Source organism: Danio aesculapii, chromosome 5 (genome assembly GCF_903798145.1).
Source record: "Danio aesculapii chromosome 5, fDanAes4.1, whole genome shotgun sequence".
Lineage (NCBI taxonomy): Eukaryota > Metazoa > Chordata > Actinopteri > Cypriniformes > Danionidae > Danio > Danio aesculapii.
The window spans coordinates 49603632-49622466 of record NC_079439.1 but is presented as its reverse complement, the minus strand read 5'-3'; the positions used below and the strand labels follow the sequence as shown (position 1 = coordinate 49622466).

Sequence of the window (18835 nt, the reverse complement as noted above, 5' to 3'; positions counted from 1 at the left end):
ACATAATGCTGGACACATTATTGCTTTTAATTTGCTTGGACAATTTATTCTCCCTTGTAATTTTTCTTCTAAACTAAATTATGGTACTCTGAATGAACAGGTTATTTACTGCTCGCAATCTATAGAAAAGGGGATTTAAAGCACAATTTTACTTGAGGTGTCCTGAGGTCGAGTCCCAGACATCAGCTACCGGCTCACGGACCTTTCTAGATACCATCCCCCATATCTTTCTCCAACTTTGCTTTCTCTCTATAGATCATATGCCAACATTAGTGTTAGCATTTTTTTTTTATTTCAGCTACACAGTAAAAAAATGTATGACAAAAAGTCAAGACATCAAATATTTTTATGTTGCTTAAACTTATTTTAATAAGTTAATCAGGTTTCAACTAAATTTTCTGAAGTTTCTACAAAGTTCAACTTAAAATTTTTAGTCTCTTTGATTGATGTAAATTAAGATTATTAGAAAGATTCATTTGAACGGCTCCTATTTTAGCCCTTTTTCAAGATTTAAGATAAGCCTTTTGTGTTTCCAGAATGTGTCTGTAAAGTTTCAGCTCAAAACACCCATCTGATTATTTATGATACCTTTCAGAATATTGGCATTGTCTGCTCTGAGCACAATGTAGCTGTTTTTGTAGCCTGTGTCTTTAAAGCTAGTTCTCCCTGCCCACCAATCCCACGTCCCAGTGTTTCCGTCTTCGTCAGATAAACAGCATTGTGATAGACATGAAGGAAGCAGATCTCATGTAAAGTTTGTGAGAAGTACTACAGTAAGAACTTTCCCAATGATTATTTGTTGCATTTATTGTGGAGTTAATTCAAGCCTTTCTGTAATGATGAGTCACACACAATGTCATTATAAAATTGACGCACACAAACACAGCGCAAATGTTTAGCTTTGCACTGTTTTTGCACGGCAAATGAGATAGGATTCACATTAATATCCACTGCTGTATGGATATTCGTTGTGTTAATGTACAAAATAAACCTGATTTAATGTCCACAAATCGGGAGTGAAGCGTCTTCTTTTATACTTGTTATACATGCAGCTGTGGTGATAAAGTAAATCACATTTAATGATGTTTGATGATCACAGACAGCTGAACAGATCTTTTAATCCCAGTTGCTTTGTGCACGTTCTGTCTTGTTGATATGATTATACGAGTTACTACGGAGACATGTTAATACATAGCTGTCAATCAATTCGGTGGGCGAGGAAACCGCACTCCTACGTCACGTTGCGGTGGGCCACAAAGCGGGAGGGATTTGGATTCTATTTTAATGTCAGGAAATAAAAAAATAAATAAATAAAAAAAAGACTTAATGTGTTTATATCGCTCCAATATGACTGTGGACACACCATACCTACACACAGTTCTGTCCAAACAGCTTACAAAAGATGATTTTCATCATGGGTGGCCTCTAAATAACCAAAAACAATTTAAGACAGCAAGAATTTTGGGCGATTACTTGCTGTTGAGGTTATGGGAAAACTTTTTGCAGTGATTGCATGTCTATTTCTGCATTTATTTAAAAAAGGTTTTATTTCATAAAGTACAAGTTGATTTTTAAAATTCCCCCAAATTTAGAATTTTTTGGTTGGAAAAAAAAAAAAACACTTTAACATATATTTTATTACTGAGAATTTATATCTATTCTACTTCTATTATCGTTCTGAAGTCTAAAAAACTTGTATCATTCTCGTGATCCCAATCTCATGCTTTGTATTATGGGATATGCATCTCGTCACACTCCTAACTCATATTTCTCAAAATAGTTTCTTAAAGTAAACAAGGCAACAATTATTTTATGGTAGTCACAACAAAAAATAACACAGAGAAACATTACAATTTAAAGCACAGTAAGTGCGTAATTTTTTGTTAGTTCTTGTTATGATGAGTGGGACTGGACTGGAAGGCCAGTGGAAAAAGTGGAGACAATTGACACATGTGCTACATTGATCTCAGGACTCTCAGAAGAAGGATAAAAGAATAAAGATGATGACAGTGAAGGACAGAACAGGTCTGAGACATTTTATGTTTTATGCCATTTTATGCTGGTCATTTTTGTTTTGTTATTTGTTCTTTTGATGAATAAACTTTACAGTGAATTTTAGCATCATCACTCCAGTCTTCAGCGTCACATTGTAAAATCATTGTAAAAACATGCTGATTTGGTGCTTAATATGCTTTTTTCGAGAGGAATTGTAGATCAATGCATTTCTTTCAACCTTTTTGCAAATAATTGTAAAATATATTCATATATTTTCAATGAAATCGTTGAATTATTCATTAGTATATTGTTATTAGTCATTAAAATAAAAAATGCAAACCAGATACGGTGCTAAATAAAAGCGCTTTTGCTTACCAGATTTAATTAATTTGGATGTGATTCAAATGGTGCAAGTCATGGTACACACTGTGCAATTTGCCATGCTTGTAATTTAATGGAAGAATGTAAAATAAAGTTGTTCTCTGTGTATACAAGGGCGTTGTAGTGGTACCCATGAACTGCTTCAGACCACCTGAAAGGGGTGGTCTGGTACGTGACTCCGGGATGGTTCTAATCCCACCAAATCACTGCAGTGAACTGCTTTTAGTCACTAATGAACTGGTCAAATAGTGCTTTCATGCATTTAATCACTCACTTTTCTAACACGTGATATGATAAAAAGATCCATAGATCCACAGATGTTAGCAGGCTAAAAAAAAATGAAACTACATTCAAACTTTAGGGTGTGGGAAACCAATAGAGCCAAATGTGAAAGCACCAGCTGATTGGCCGTTGTGTTTACGTGCTTAACAGATATGACTGATTGGCTCTAATGATCATCTTTTCATCAATAGCGAACACAGATATATGGAAAGTGGAGTGTTTATTCATATGCAGATATGCAAGCGATCCGCTGACAGATCAGCTGATAGACACGGCTTTCAAATCCCCCCATGTCTTAGTGTAAAAAGCACTTAATGAAGAGATGATCAGTCATATCTGCTGAGCATGTGAACACAATGGCCAATCAGTGGTGTTTAAGGTGAAGTGAAGTGGTGAAGTAAGTACTGTCAAGAATGGTTACCCATACTCAAAACTGGTGCTCTACTTTTGACCCATCCAAGTGAAAGAACACACACAGTGAGCATACACCTGGAACAGTGGTAAGCTATTGCTTTCAGCTGGGTATAAAAGATGGAAAGAGTGTGGTTTCATTTACTCCCCCATCTTCAATTCCTGCCCTTTACGAGGAATCGAATCTGTAACCTTTCGAAAACAAGTCCAAATTTTGGTGGGAAATGGACAATTATCTTTAAAAATTTGAGTAGAGGTTGGTATTGAAGTCGTAACTTGTTTTGACAAATAAAGCAGACAGCATACAGGTGTGGTGGCAAACATTCACCAAAACCCCTTCAACTTTATTTAGAAACTGGCCTGTCATGAGCCCTGAGAGGGCTGTACTGCTTTCAGTTGTTTCTGCATGTTTACTTCCTAATGAAAACTTAATTATGAAATCCTCCAGGGCAACACTTCAAGCCCTGCGCTGGAGCCAGAGTTTTCCCAAACTATTTTTACAGCCAAAAACAAGCACAGATGAATTATTGAGCACATTTGGAAGAGCTGTTTACTCTAAACACATATGGCGCTAATTAAGGGTGGAAACAAGCGTGGCTTGTACTTTCGTTAGCGATTCTCTCGGGTCGGAGCGCTTTTTGATGATACCCTTTGGTCTTTCTGAAGCACCATAATGATGCATTTTTGATGGACCCTTAATATGAACAATAAAACATGGGAGATGGTTGCAAAGTGGAGCAGGATCTGTGGACTAGGTTGTTAAGTCTGCCTTGAAGATTAAGATGCAGTTTTAGCTTGACCATTGGGAGGGTTGCCAGAGTGGCACAGTGGGCTGTACTTTCTCATTACCTGCCACTGCAGAGGAGCCATCTTGCAAACGAATAGTGGGGTATGATCTTCTGAATCACGCTGGCCATTACCATGGTAACCACCAGCTGCACACTGATCACACCCTGAAGAGAAAGAGTGAAATATTAGAACACTTCCTGATCGCAGCAGCAAGAACACAGAACAGCATTCAGAGCAGTGAACTAGCCTCAACTGACAGTTTGGTTGGCTGTAACAGATGACTTTCAAACCGAAGTAGCAGAATTTGAAGAAAGATTCAGCATAAAAGTGACTAGTCCACAGAGCAAGGAAAAATTTATTCGGCACCTCAAAAGGTAATAACCTTTGCAAATGATCTTGACTTCCCTGGTCAAGCACCTATTCTGTAATTGCCTTAAACACCCCAGCATCAAACTTTCCCGGTTGGAGCGTAGGAGGGAGGACTGTTAGCATCAATGGCCAATCTCACTCTCACCATCTACGCGTATAAAGCTCGGTGTCCTGGCCTGTGTTGAGGAGACTGTGATGTGCATTCAAATGATCGCTGAAGTTCAAAAATCGCTATGTGACTAGCTAACCATTTCAAAACTTGCACAAAAGAAATTTACATGCCAACATTGCTGGCGTAGCACACAGTGATCCTGAATTATACGGTAGAGCAATTCAATTGCAAGACAGAAAAGAAAGAAATGTATCTGAAATATTCTGAAATGTCGTAATTGTGCAAGTTTGACTTGTTGAATTCTGTTACATCATTTATTATATTGTGGTCAGGATCTGTGGTATACAATGAATGACCCATGTTGTTTAAAATCTAGCATAGATATCACTGCACCTCTGGAAATATATAATGAAACAATAACTGAAAATAAACAACATCAACACTGTAAATATACAGTTGAAGTCAGAATTATTAACTCCCCTGAATAATTAGCCCGTTTATTTTTTTCCCAATTTCTATTTAATGGAAAGATTTTTTTCAACACATTTCTAAACATAATAGTTTTAATAACTCATTTCTAATAACGGATTTATTTTATCTTTGCCATGACAGTAAATTATAATTGACTAGATATTTTTCAAGACACTTCTATACAGCTTAAAGTGACATTTAAAGGCTTAACTAGGTTAATTGGGTTAACTAGACAGGTTAGGCTAATTAGGCAAGTTATTGTATAACGATGGTTTGTTCTGTAGACTACCGAGAAAAATATATAGCTTAAAGGGGCTAATAATTTCGACCTTAAAATGTTTTTTTTTTATTAAAAATGGCTTTTATTCTTGGTGAAATAAAACAAATAAGACTTTCTCAAGAAGAAAAAATATTATCAGACATACTGTGAAAATTTCCTTGCTCTGTTAAACATCATTTGAGGAATATTAAAAAAGAAAAAAAAAATTAAAAGGGGGTTTAATAATTCTGATTTCAACTTTAAATACTGTATTAATGTCACTTCTTTTGAAATATGGCAAAGCCTGACAACTCCTATAATAATTCCAAAATAACCTGCTTTCAAAAATTATGTATATTGTCCTGGTTTCAAAAAATAAATAAATAAATAAATAAATAAATAAATAAATAAATAAATATAAATATATATATATATATATATATATATATATATATATATCACATATTCTAAAATCAATATGTAACTAGCTGAATAAAATAACCCTAAAACAATATTGCACTGTTAGAGTGTCTGGCCTACATCCTTATAATTATTTATGTATTTTAAAATTTTTATTCAATGAAGTTCAAATGACACTTTTTTGTATTTATCATATTTTACTACTTTACGGCTACTTTATACATGTGTTCCTACTTTCTACTTTATTCAAAATTAACATAAAATACCTGAGGGGTGGGTTGTTAAACATTGTAAACAATACAAACAACAAATCCTTTAAATCTAAACGTACTCAGAATAGGATATACTATGATAGAATATACTATGGTATAAATACAGCACTACAACATTCAAAAGAGAGGGATTGACTTAGAAAGTCACTTAGCATTTTTTTTATGATTTGATCAACTGTAGTTTAAAGTTACACTGTTTTTCTCTTCTAAGAGCTTATTACGCGGTCTCTGTCACCATCTTGTGGATGGCGCTGTATCTCTGAAATTATCTAAAATAGGCACTATCCTTATAAAAAAAACTGTATAGTTGCAATCTAAACAACTACATTCTTGCCTAAAAAGCCTCAAAAGCACATTATGTTGTCACACAGCTGCAGTATTTGTCAAACTGTAGTGAGTTTATTGATCTGCTGTCACTTTATGTGGGCAGAGTAATACAGAAGGATGAGGAGGCTGTACGAGTGCTGTTATTGCAGAATATCTCACTGCTATCAGCCAATCAAATTCGAGAACCAGATAAAACTGTGGCAACAGTGTATAAATATAGTCATTCTCTCTTTTTGTACATGAAGGGAAAGGGTCCTGCCCATTAGTGACACTCTTTCCTTCATTAGACAGCCCTGAGTGAGAAGCAGCCGTCCAAAGAGTTTTTGTTTTGTTTTGAATCTGTTACTATATGCTGATTTACAGGTAAATTTTTAGCCCGCCCTCTTTTGAAAAGAGGTCTCAAAAAAAAAAGAGGGGCACAACCTCATTTGAATTTCACCAAAACAGCACAATTTGAATCAGAGCCTAAAAATGGCAGGTTCAATGACTTATAAAAGATTATTTATAGGGTATGATGAGCTAAAACTTCACATACACACTTTAGGCACATCAGAGATTTATTTTACATCTTGTCAAAAGGGGCATAATAGGTCCTCTTTAAAACATTTTAAAGCAGCTTTTGAAAATATGATTTTAAATGAGTGCAACATCTGTTTTGCTCACCGCATCCAAACAACACAAAAATAGCCGATTAATTCAATTATTCAAAAAGAATAACCTTTGCAAATCATCTTGACTTCCTCAACTACATTCAACACGTGTTTTAAAGTCAGCATCAAACTTTTACATTTACAGGATCAACAGCGGTGATATTTAAGCACTGCTGCACTGCCATGATTTAATTCACAGTAAAACACTGTGAAAATGAGCGTCTCAGCATACAGCTTTCACATTGAATACCTCACTCGATAAGCAGCATGAATGCAAAGCTTTCCATAAAATGGGAAAAGTTTCATTTCATTTTATTCTGCTTTTCGCCACTCTGATGCCAAAACCTGCACAAAAGTAAAGCCACACAAAGACACAATAGCTATAATGTGCTGCAGTGAAACACATGAAAGCAGCCGCATGCTTCTTTTCACTGCTGGTTACAGGCAACTCTGAGTGAACTTAAGCTTGTTTCTCTCACTTCACCTGAAACAGGCAGGTATCCCATTGCCAAGGGAACTATAGGAGCCATGAGAATGAATGAGAGACTGCTGGGAATGGAGCCGTCATGTTGAATCAATTGATATTATGTTTTTTCATGGGTTAGAATGAAGTGTACATTTTAATGATTTGCTCCACTTAAAGATTCAGGCATATGCAAGAGCTCAGAGAAAGAAAAAAACTATTTATTTGCGATATAACATAATGAAGAAATTACATTTCGTGGAGAAATTTTGGATTTATTTATTTTTGTATTAATCACATTTAGAGGTGTAACACTAGTGATGGGGGGACATACACCCCCACTTTTCATTCATTCATTTTGCTTCAGATTAGTCCCTTACAGTATCATCTGTCATAACAAGCTGAAAAAGCTGGACTGGAATCACAGCGAAGTGGATTGTAATTGCTCATCAGTTTTTGCATCCTATAAAGACAGAGCAATATATTGGCACACTTGAAAAAAGGACAAAGTCATTGACGCAAAAGATGTGCCTTTTTATATTGATCTGTTTGACCAGTTCAAATGGTGTCGAAAGTGATTCTCACAGACATGAGGGTCCCCTATCGACGTTACACTTGATTAAGAGGAATGCACACAGAGGAATGCACAAGGAATGCAATACACAGTTGCAGTTCAAAGAATTTCACTAAATGCTTTTAAAAAGACTATAAAAGGTTTAGAAGTTGAAACACAGGTTTGTAGATGTTTTGAATAGGTTGTCAGTGTGATTCATGTTAACTGTTAATTGTTTTTTGTTTGTTGTCTGTTAGACCCATGTGACATGTATACTGCTTAATCTTGGCCAGGATGCTCTTGTAAAAGAGATATTTAATCTCAATGCATCTTTCCTGGTAAAATAAAAAGTTATAATAATAATTATTATTATTTATCAGGGGTCGGCATAGTGGATTAAATCGTCAACTATTCCAGAATATGTTTTATGCAGTGAATGCCCTTCCAGCCACAACCCAGTACTGGGAAACCCTCATACACGCTCATTGAAACACTCATACACAACGGCCAATTTTGTTTACCAAGAATGTCTTTGTACTGTGAGGGAAACCAGAGCTCCCGGAGTTGACCTAAGTGATCATGGGGAGAACAGGTAAACTCCACACAGAAATGCCAACTGGCCCAGCCTGGACCCAAACCAGCAACCTTCTTGCTGTGAAGCGACAGTGCTAACCACTGAGCCGCCGTGCTGCCCACTTTTAGATTAGGTCGATTAATAAATTAACTTTGTCTAATCAGCCTATATTTTCCCTGGATCACCCCATATCCTAAATATAGGCAAATTCAGTAAATGGGATTTAAATCGAAAACATTTTCCACAATTTTGTGTGCCTCTCTCTTCTCAAACCAAAGATACACACTTAATCACATGTAATAAGATTTTCAAATAAAACAAACAACAACAAAAAAAAACAATATGTATTATTTTTAGTATGTGAGCAAAAGCAAATATTTAAGCAAAGTCTTAATGCACACCAATACAGAAAGGCTTGATGCATTTCCAGTCTGAGGGATCATTTGGGGGGCCCTCAAGTGGATCCAAAACTTTATGAGTCTCTTTTTTTTCTGCTGAACCTAAAATAAAATATTCTGGAGAAAGCTGGAAACCGTTGACATAGTAGGAAAAACAAATACTTTGGAGGTCAGTGATTATTGATTTCCAACTTTCTTCAGAATATCTTTTGTGCTTAACAGAAAAAAGAAACTCAAACATGTTTGTGACAAGCAAAGGGAGAGTAAATGATGACAGAGTTTTCAGTTTTGGGTGAATGTCCATCAAGCCATGAAGGTAACAACAGAACAGTTTACACAAAACTTCTCTCTAGATGACTCAAACCACCACTCTGGACATTCTCCAATATAAAAAAATGGGACGCCTCCCTTGCTGGGGAAGTTTGATCCATCAGTGTAAGTCACCATGAGAGGTTGGAGCCGCAGAGGTAATTGAAGCAGCATGGGACACTTATCTGACTTGCTGGCAGTGACCTGGACAGCACAGGGGCCAAATGAGCTCTGAAGGGGGCCACTGAAGATAACCAGCAGGTCCGAAAGCTCAGTCACCATATGAGATAATGGTCAAGAGGAGAACTGCTCTGGTAAAGTATGGATTTTGAGCTCTTCAAAAACATCCTGTGGCGTCACGTCAAAATTTGAGGTTTTCCAATTAATTTCCTTCCATTACCTCACTCAGATCTCACTGACATGTTGTAGATTCCAATGTAAACAAGAGCAAAAAATAAGACTAGTGGCAGTGAAAGGAAATGACATTCTATAACTGATATAATGGTGTCTTATTAGATGATATATTATTTACATCACCTTAATAATATCTTATACACTTAATAAAGCAGGAGTACCTAAGTTCGGTCTAGAAGAGCTCCTGCAGAGTTTATCTGCAACCACAATAAGTCACACCTGCCTATAGATTTCTAGTCATCTTGAAGACACTGATCAGCATGTTCAAATGTGATGATTGTTGTGGGAGCAAAACTCTGAACCAGCTAATCAAGCTCTTGCAAATGTCTGTATTACTTACCAATGGAAAACCTGTAATGCTAACTTGGTCACATAAAAGCATGTCTTAGCCAATCACATAGTAGCTTTTAGTCTCCTTTTCTGTGTACTGCCATATAGTAACAGCATTAGCATTAGCCATTGTGCTTTTAGGCTAATGATATTTAGGAGTGCCTTCAATTGGCTTTAGAAATTTCCTGCTTGGTGTGTTGAAGCAAGATGGAGCTAAGCTCTGCAAGACATCAGCCCTTCAGGACAGATTTTGGCCACCCCTGATATAAACTGTTAAATAGTAATAAAGCATTTACAGAAAAATGAAGTCATTGAGTCTGTCTTAAGCCCACTTAATGAGGTCTTGACTACTTGTGAGCAAGAACAAAAGAGAATTTAAGGTAACTCAACTATTTTGGATTGACAAGTTTTTTTATTTCATAACACCGACTTCAGGTCTAGGCCTTAAATTACACTAGAAAATGAGCTGCTCTCTTGACTGGAAAGTTTAGCATGAATAGCACTACTATAGGTTTGCTACCATGCACACACTGTTTTAAAATTGTCAGTCCTTGGAAGATACCACAGAAATTAATGACAAGTGCTGTAAACTAAATCACAAATCTTCACTTGTTCTCAAATAGCTTTTCAATGTAAACAATCCAAAACTAAATGATTAAGGTCAAAATATTAGCCAAGCTAATCCTCAGATCTGTGTGATGCTGGCCCTCCAGGACCATGATAGTTGGTCGAATCGTATATCATTCAGTCATGGCCTTCATTATGTTTAGGACTTGGGTCATCTACATTTAGACTATTGAACAGGTACTTACAAGTGTGTTTTATTTAAAATGTATTTAAACACATAGTACTGACAATCAAAATGTGTATATAAACTCTGTAACTCCACGTGTGTGCCATTGACTCGAATAATCAATGTTTATGCAAAGTGGTGGTCTTCATCCTAACTTAAACCATTTAGCCTAACACAAGAAATAAATATTCAACTATAGTTAGGACTGAGCAATATGGCAGAAATGCAATCTAGATCATTATTTTCCATATTGAACGATAACAATATATATTTCGATATAAGTTGTTGATGCTTCGAGATTTAAAAGAGCACACATTTATATTCCCATTGTTGCACATTTATGCTGTGTGATTGGCTCTTAGATCACTGTAGAGTAGAAAAAAGTCCAGAGCTTATTGTTATTGATATAAATTCAATTGCGATTCAAAATAATATTGTTTATCAGCCCTATATATAGTTAAATATATATATTTTTTTTATTTTTTTTTTTTAAGTAAACATTTCCAAAAGTTTACAGCACATTTTCCACATAATAATGGTGAGCAGATGAAACATAACATCTCATTCTGTTCAGGAGCACATTTTGTTGAACTTTGTAACTAACGGAGGCTCAGAAAATTGTTTTTTTGGTGTGAACCTTCTCTTTAAAAGTGACAAGCTTTATGGTTGTTATGGTCATCCAGTTGGAGGACAAATTGAGGTCAAAAGCTGAGACTTCAGCTGCACACTGAGGTAAAGTTGGATTTATATTTACACATTTGTTCCTTTTGTGGCAACTAGAGGCATGATCCCTATATTGTTTACCATGCTACGTTGACTAGTCGGTCTGAAATAGTATGTACAGTTGAAGACAGAATTATTAGCCCCCCTTAATTATTTTTTCTTTTCTTTTTTTAAATATTTCCCTAATGATGTTTATCAGAGCAAAGAAATTTTCACAGTATGTCTGATAATATTTTTTCTTCTGGAGAAAGTCTTATTTGTTTTATTTCAGCAAGAATAAAAGCAGCTTTTAATAAAAAAAAAAAAAAAAAAACATTTTAAGGTCAAAATTATTAGCCCCTTTAAGCTTTATTTTTTTTCGATAGTCTACAGAACAAACCATCATTATACAATAACTTGCCTAATTACCCTCTCCTGCCTAGTTAACCTAATTAACCTAGTTAAGCCTTTAAATGCACTTTAAGCTGTATAGAAGTGTCTTGAAAAATATCTAGTCTAATATTATTTACTGTCGTCATGACAAAGATGAAAATAAATCAGTTATTAGAAATGAGTTATTAAAACTATTATGTTTAGAAATGTGTTGAAAAAATCTCTCCGTTAAACAGAAATTGGGGCAAAAAATAAACAGAGGGGGCTAATAATTCTGACTTCAACTGTAAGTATGGCTTTAAAGCAACATTAGCATTGTTTAATTGACTGTGAACAATCTCATACTTTGACAGTCAATGCAAATAGCTAATATGATTTCTCTATTTAGAATGTGCAAAAGACACTTTTCTGAAATGATATTATTAAAAAGAAAGTCTGAATGTGTGAACACAAAACCAACTTTACCCCAATGCCAGCGCCAGGTGAGACACACAAGCACACAAGTGTCAAAGCCAGATCCTGGAGAGCCGCAGCTCTGCACAGTTTAGTTCCAACCCTGCTTCAACACACTTACCTGTAGGTTTCAAACAAGCCTAAAGGACTCAATTAGGTTGATCAGGTGTGTTTAATTAGGGTTAGAACTAAACTGTGCAGAGCTGCGGTCCTCCAGGAACTGGCTTTGACACCTGTGCACTAGCAGAACCATCATGCCCACTGAGTACACTCAGTTAATAATAACAAAGATGTTGAAATGTGTAACTAACTGAGGCTCAGAAAATTGTTATTTTGGTGTAAACCATCTCTTTAAAAGTGACAAGCTTTATAGTGGAAAATGTGGGAGATGTCATCTAGTCAGCGGAGGGCAAACTGAGGTCAAAAGCAGAGACTTTCCCTGCACACTGAGGTAAAGTTGGTATTATATTCACACATTTGTACATTTTGTGAAAAGTGACAACTTGTGACAAGGTCTGTATATTGTTTACCATGATACGTTGAATGCTTTGGTCTAAAATAGTATGCAAGTGTGACTTCAAAGCAGCATTAGCACTGCTTAATTGACTCTGAACAATGTCCTACTTTGATAGTCTAATATGATTTCCATGTTTAGAATTTGCAAACAACACTTTTCTGAGATTATATTATTATTAAGAAGAAAGTCTAAACGTGCGAACACAAAACTTTTCCCCAATGCCAGCACCAGGTGAGGCACACTAGCAGAACCATCATGTCCATTGAGTACACTCATTTAAAGACGACAAAGATGTTGACATCTGTAATTAACTGAGGCTAGGAAAATTGTTATTTTGGGGTGAACCTTCAATTTAAAAATGACAAGCTTTGTTGTTGTTATGGTGAGAGATGTCATCCAGCCAGCTGAGGGCAAACTGAGGTCAAAAGCAGAGCCTTTACCTGCACCAGGTGAGACACATTAGCAGAACCACAATGTCCATTGACTCCGCTCATTTAAATATGACATTAAATGACATAATTTATCATTTCTTTTTAAATACCACTTACACATTTCCACTTAAAGTATCAACTAATCTTAACCTTATTAGATGAAGACGTTACCCAAATCTACAAGCATGGCTGCAAGCATCAATACCGTCAAGCTTCCCCGACATACATCAATCATCTGAATGAGCAGCTATATAAAAAATCCTCCGGTTATATGACTGTAAACATGACATCACCGATGATCTGCTCTTCTCTTACCATTTTGATGTAGCAGTGCTGTGAAAGATCTCAAAGCCGGCTGACACTCTGAGCACCCCGGAGCGGAGATCCAGTGGCACGGAGCACATAAGCCTGTCTTACGGGGCTGTTATTTGAGATGACTGTGTTGACTGGTAAAACGAAGACCTAAACAAACATCCCACTAATCGAGCCGCGGCTCCGCTGTGTTTTCAACTGCAGTAGAGGTCACGCTCAGACTCTCGGTTACTCAGCTTGCCAGCGACAGCCTGTCAGGATCGACGACTTCCAAAGCGCAATAATAAAGTATATATAAGTCACATTGAAGTCTCAGATTGGTTAACAGGACGCGTTTTAATGCTTGTTTACATTTCAGATATGTTTCTAAAAAGAACGTTTTTATAATTCTATTTCTTTGAAACAGGCACTGATTTGGGTGACTTAAGGATCTTGCAGGACCCATTCACCGGAAGTAGTGAAGGGAGCACATGTGACGTTTTTCTACCGGTGCTGTTATTTATTTAACCCTCACAGGACAGGGGAACATCTTTGTGAGTTTACTCCTAAAAACCTTCAGTTTTGTGATGTATTAAGTGAAATCTGAGGTAACGTTACACTGACAGGGTTTAGGGATGGTAATAGTATTCACACTTATTAATGCATTATAAAATTAATATTACCTGAAAATGTAAAATAATTTAAACAATAAAATGAAATTAAATGAAAGACATTAATAAGACGGTATAAGAAGAGCAACTATTTTGGCTTGATAAGTTTTATATTCATAAATTTAAAGTGTTGAAAATTGAAAGATTTTTTTTAAAAACAGGTTAAAATTAATAGTCTTCTAATAAAAGTGCTACTAAATTACGCTTTAAATTTGATAAAGTAAAATAAGATAAAAATAATAAAGCAAACATTTTATTAGGTTGAATAAATAAACACACACACAAAAAAACATCTTATTAAAATAGTCTTATTATATTTATTATAAAATAATCAATAAGTAATAATTAAATGACATTAAGGTTAATAATAGCATCTATATTCAAATAATTGATACAAATCTGATCAAAATTAAAAATACAATCATTAAAATAAGTTACACAGTATTTAGGGATAGAAATACTATTCACTCATTTTTTTCTATATTCTCTACATTAAACTTACCTTCGTATGTTTATTAATGCATTATAAAATTATTATTTCCTGAATATGTAAAAAAATAGAAGCAAAGACAATATTAAGACAGTATAAGAAGAGCAACTATTTTGACTTTATAAGTTTTTATTCATAAATTTAAAGTGTTGAAATTGAGAGATGTCGTTTTAAAAACAGGTTAAAATTCATTATATTCTAACAAAATGCTACTGATTTGTGCTTTAAAATTGTGTGAAATCAGAAGAATAAAAAAGATAAAAAATAACAACAAGCAAACATTTTGTTAAGATTAATAAATAAACACACTTAAGAAAACAGAAAAGAAAACAATCTCATTAAAATAATATAATTATTATAAAACAATATTATAAATAATAATTAAATTACATTTAGGTAAATAATAGCATCTATACTAAAATAAACAAATACAAATCTGATTAAAATGAAAAATACATTCATTAAAATAAGTTCATAAATAAATAGTAATGTAAATAATAATAATAATAAAACTTATTTTAGGCCAATTTATAATATTGACTTTTCACAGTATACATTGGGTCTTTATTAGGGCCGCACAATATATCGTTTCAGCATCGATATCACAATGTGATCATTCTCAATAGTCACATCGCTGGATATGCAATGTTGAGATTGCAGTATAATTTATCATTTGCATTTGCTTTTGATGCCTGTGATTGTATAATGATTTTAAAAGCATTCAGGTATAAGAAATTGTACCAATTTGTGACCTTAACGACAATTAATTTTATTGAGTTATTTTTAACTTTTATCATTCAGATACTGTACTTGAATATTGTTCCGGGAAATGATAAAACACTTTATTTCAATTGTATATTTTATGCTTATAGATTGTTGTGCAAGAAAATACTCACAACTCATGCAAATACAGAAATGCACTGCAGTTAGCACAGGCAACAACAAAAATGTGTCAGGGACCCCAAAAATTGTATAGATTGTTTATTAGATTTTATGGAAAAGCATTCACTCTGCAGAATCATCCCAATTGATCTAACATTATTAATTCTTTCCAAATAGAGTCATGTGGTGAAATTGTATTTATATAGCACAAAAGAAAAAAAAAACATAGCAATGTTAGATTTTTCCAATATCATGCAACTTTATACAATAAAATATAAATGACTTTTCTAGAAATAAATATCGCAAACGTTTTTTTTCTTCTTTTTTTTGTTTGCTGTATTTGTGTGGGAGTTCAGTTTATAACAAAAACATCTAACTGGTTTCTCATTATCATAAAAAATCTTGTTTACAAAACCTTTTTAATAATAATGAAGCATCTCAGAATGTGATTTGATGGTGTGCAGAGCTGTAAAAGGCAAAATGAGGCAGCTTAATCAATCAAATGAGCTACTTTTTCAAATGAGCTTTACATTCACCTGATGCAGAAAGCAGTACTAATAGTAAATGAGTAGGTGTATTCACAGTGGTATGGTAGTGTAAATGAATAGCATTGGCTCATGTCTGAATAAACCCCGTCTCTCCTGTGTCATTATCTCTGTGTACGGTAAACAAGATCTACTTATCCTCTATTTACTAAAGACCTCTGCATGCGTTTCTGCAACTGATGTCTATAACCGTCAAATACAGATAGAGATTTAGAATTCCTTATTTATTTTTATTTTTATTTTAGATGTGTTGTCTGTTCTCCCAGGTTTAATCAGTAGCTTTCATTTGATGACTGTGTTCTTTATAGTTATCTCATTTACCTCAAAACTAATTGAGAAATAGAGTGCTCTAATAAGGAATGCTCAGTAAATAGTTGGTGCTGCTGTGTGAACAACAAACACATTAATCTGGCAGAGCTGGCTGTAAACAGTGGTTCTGTGCTAAGCATGAACGATGAGGAAAGCTCAATTTAACCTTTAAACGGAATGTTTGAATTGAATTGATTGAATTGTTAAGGGGCAACGATTCATTCATTCATTCACTGGTATATGTATTTATTGATTGATTTGCATATGTTTTCTTTCCTTAGCTGTAATTACAAAAATTTTCTAATATGTCCTTGTTTATCAAATATGTTCATTCTGCTGTATTTATAAAACATATAACCTACATTCCAAACTGATTTCTAAGTATAGTGCTATATTTATTGGTAAACGCACATTTTTTTTTTCCACTAATAGCTTGACTAAACTTCCCAAACCAGTCTAAATGCATGTATTCTGAACACAATTACAGTTTTCAACTTGCAAATAAATGTCACGATTACAGAAAAAAGCAAGTAATGTGCAATTTTTAATTAGAAACAAACAAACATTAATATATATGTATCTGGGTCATTGTAGAATTATTGGTAGATAAATTCTTTACTTAAAAAACATTAAAAAAAAAAAAACCTTAATGAAACACATCTCTAAAATATTTTTTTTATTTGTATTTTGGGAAATTTTGGCTTGAAAATTTCAATTTAAAGACTCTTGGGTGTCAATGCCAAGGGTGCCCAAACTCAGTCCTTGAGCGACGGTGTTTACTGCAGAGTTTAGCTCCATTTTGCTGTTTCACACCTGCAAGGATGTTTTTAGGCTGCATTCCAGTCCAATTTGCATACCATTCACTAGCTAACTTCCCCCCGTCTCGTTCCTTCGTATTTACATCATTGATTACATTACATAAGTGTCCTCATCTGGTGCAGCGCCTAAATGGGTTTAAATGCAATGCCCTTAGCACCCTTGAGCACTTGGGAACAACTGTTGTGACGTCACAATTGTATTGCATTCTGGGACATATAGGTGCTGGAGTGGACATACTGTATGAAGCCGACTTGCTCCCTTGGTCAAAATCGATGGATCGAGAGTATGTTCTTGTAAGCTTCCTTCAATCTCTGATGAGGTGTAACGCACTTGAAAATGGTGGCAAGAATCCCCCAGAGGAAACAAGTAAAGGGAAGTTTGCCAGTGCATTTTTAAAAGTGTTATGGAACACAGCCTGCATGGTTTCCCAACCACGTTCCACCAGCTGTGCACATTTTATCCTTAACCAAATACACCTGATTCAGATCATCAGCTCATTAGCAGAGACTGAAAGACCTATAATGAGTGTGACAGACAAAGGAGACATCCAAAAGATGCAGTGTTGGTGGTCCTCCAAGAACGTGGTTTAGAAACACTGCTGTAGTTTGCCTAGATAGAGCTTGATTAGCTGTTTCAGGAGTGTCCAATTAGAGTAGAGTTAACTCTGGACACCGACCCTCCAGGACCAGGTTATGCTGCGATCACACTAGAGTGTGAGCATGCAAATTTCTGTAGTACGGCGCTGCAAAAAGGGGCGGGATTAAACAAGATGATTAGACATTTTAAAAAGCCAGCGGTTGGTCCATATTTGACATTTCTGTCCAGAAAGGTCATGTTTTGATCTTCACTTGGTCTCATGCAGTCACGTGATGCGATTTCACAGGTCAGAGTTCACCAACCTTGAACTTTGCAACTCGAAACTTGTCCCACGAGCTTGCGTTTCCGGTCTGACACATTTGTGTGCGTATAAATGGAAGTCTATGTGGAGAAAAGTGCAGTGTGACTGCGCCTTTAGTTACCCCTGCACCTATTTTAGAGTGTCTCCGCCAATCAAAAATTCAGCTTCAAATAATAAAAAGAAGTCAAATTTTCACCTTTCTCTAAGTTATATTAATATTTGCATGAAAATGCTATTTTTTTTTCATGTTATTAGTCATTTAAGTTATATACATTCTATAACTTTGTTACATCAGTTATAAAAAGGCATAACAGTATTTTAAGCACTTTTAAGAGAGAAAAAAAAACATGTCTTTCTCCAAATGATGTCACTTTCTCTGGCAGGAAACTCTGGAAGGCATCGAGGCATGTCATTCTTCTTTTCTCATTTGTTTGTGCAATATTCAGAATACACTGATAGTAGATTAATTATTTGTCAACTCTGTTATTGTGATATTCAGTCACTTTTTAAAAACAATAATATTATGATAAAATAGTTATCTGGTGTTATCTGGTTTGAGGTTAGCATCTTGAGCTAAAGCACAAAATGGTGAAAAATATCTGCTCTGTTATATTGTCAACTCTTAGTGGTTTAAAAAGGGATTTTTAACAGTAATTTAAACAGCAATTAGTGACTAAATCAAATCTTTACAATCACATTTAAGCAGTTTGCATTATCTTACATGAATAATGAATTTGGTTTAAGGTAAATTAAGGCACTGGTTTGATTCCCAGCTATTCTACTATAGACTGTGGTGAATTTGCATGTACTCCTTGTGTTTGCGTAAGTTTCCTTCGGGTGCTCTGGTTTCCCCCCGCAGAAT

At 34.9% G+C, this 18835-nt stretch overlaps 1 protein-coding gene across 1 annotated transcript in view; it reads right to left on the bottom strand.

The window, feature by feature from the left end:
- Positions 1-13594, bottom strand: part of tmem161b (transmembrane protein 161B) — a 42994-nt gene extending 29400 nt beyond the window's left edge. The window contains exons 1-2 of the mRNA XM_056458395.1: positions 13384-13594; positions 3919-4022 (exon numbers count right to left, since the gene is read on the bottom strand). Of these exons, the coding sequence (XP_056314370.1) occupies positions 3919-4022; positions 13384-13386 (107 nt within the window). The 5' untranslated portion in view covers positions 13387-13594. The remainder of the gene's footprint in view (positions 1-3918; positions 4023-13383) is intronic.
- Positions 13595-18835: the final 5241 nt, after the last annotated feature.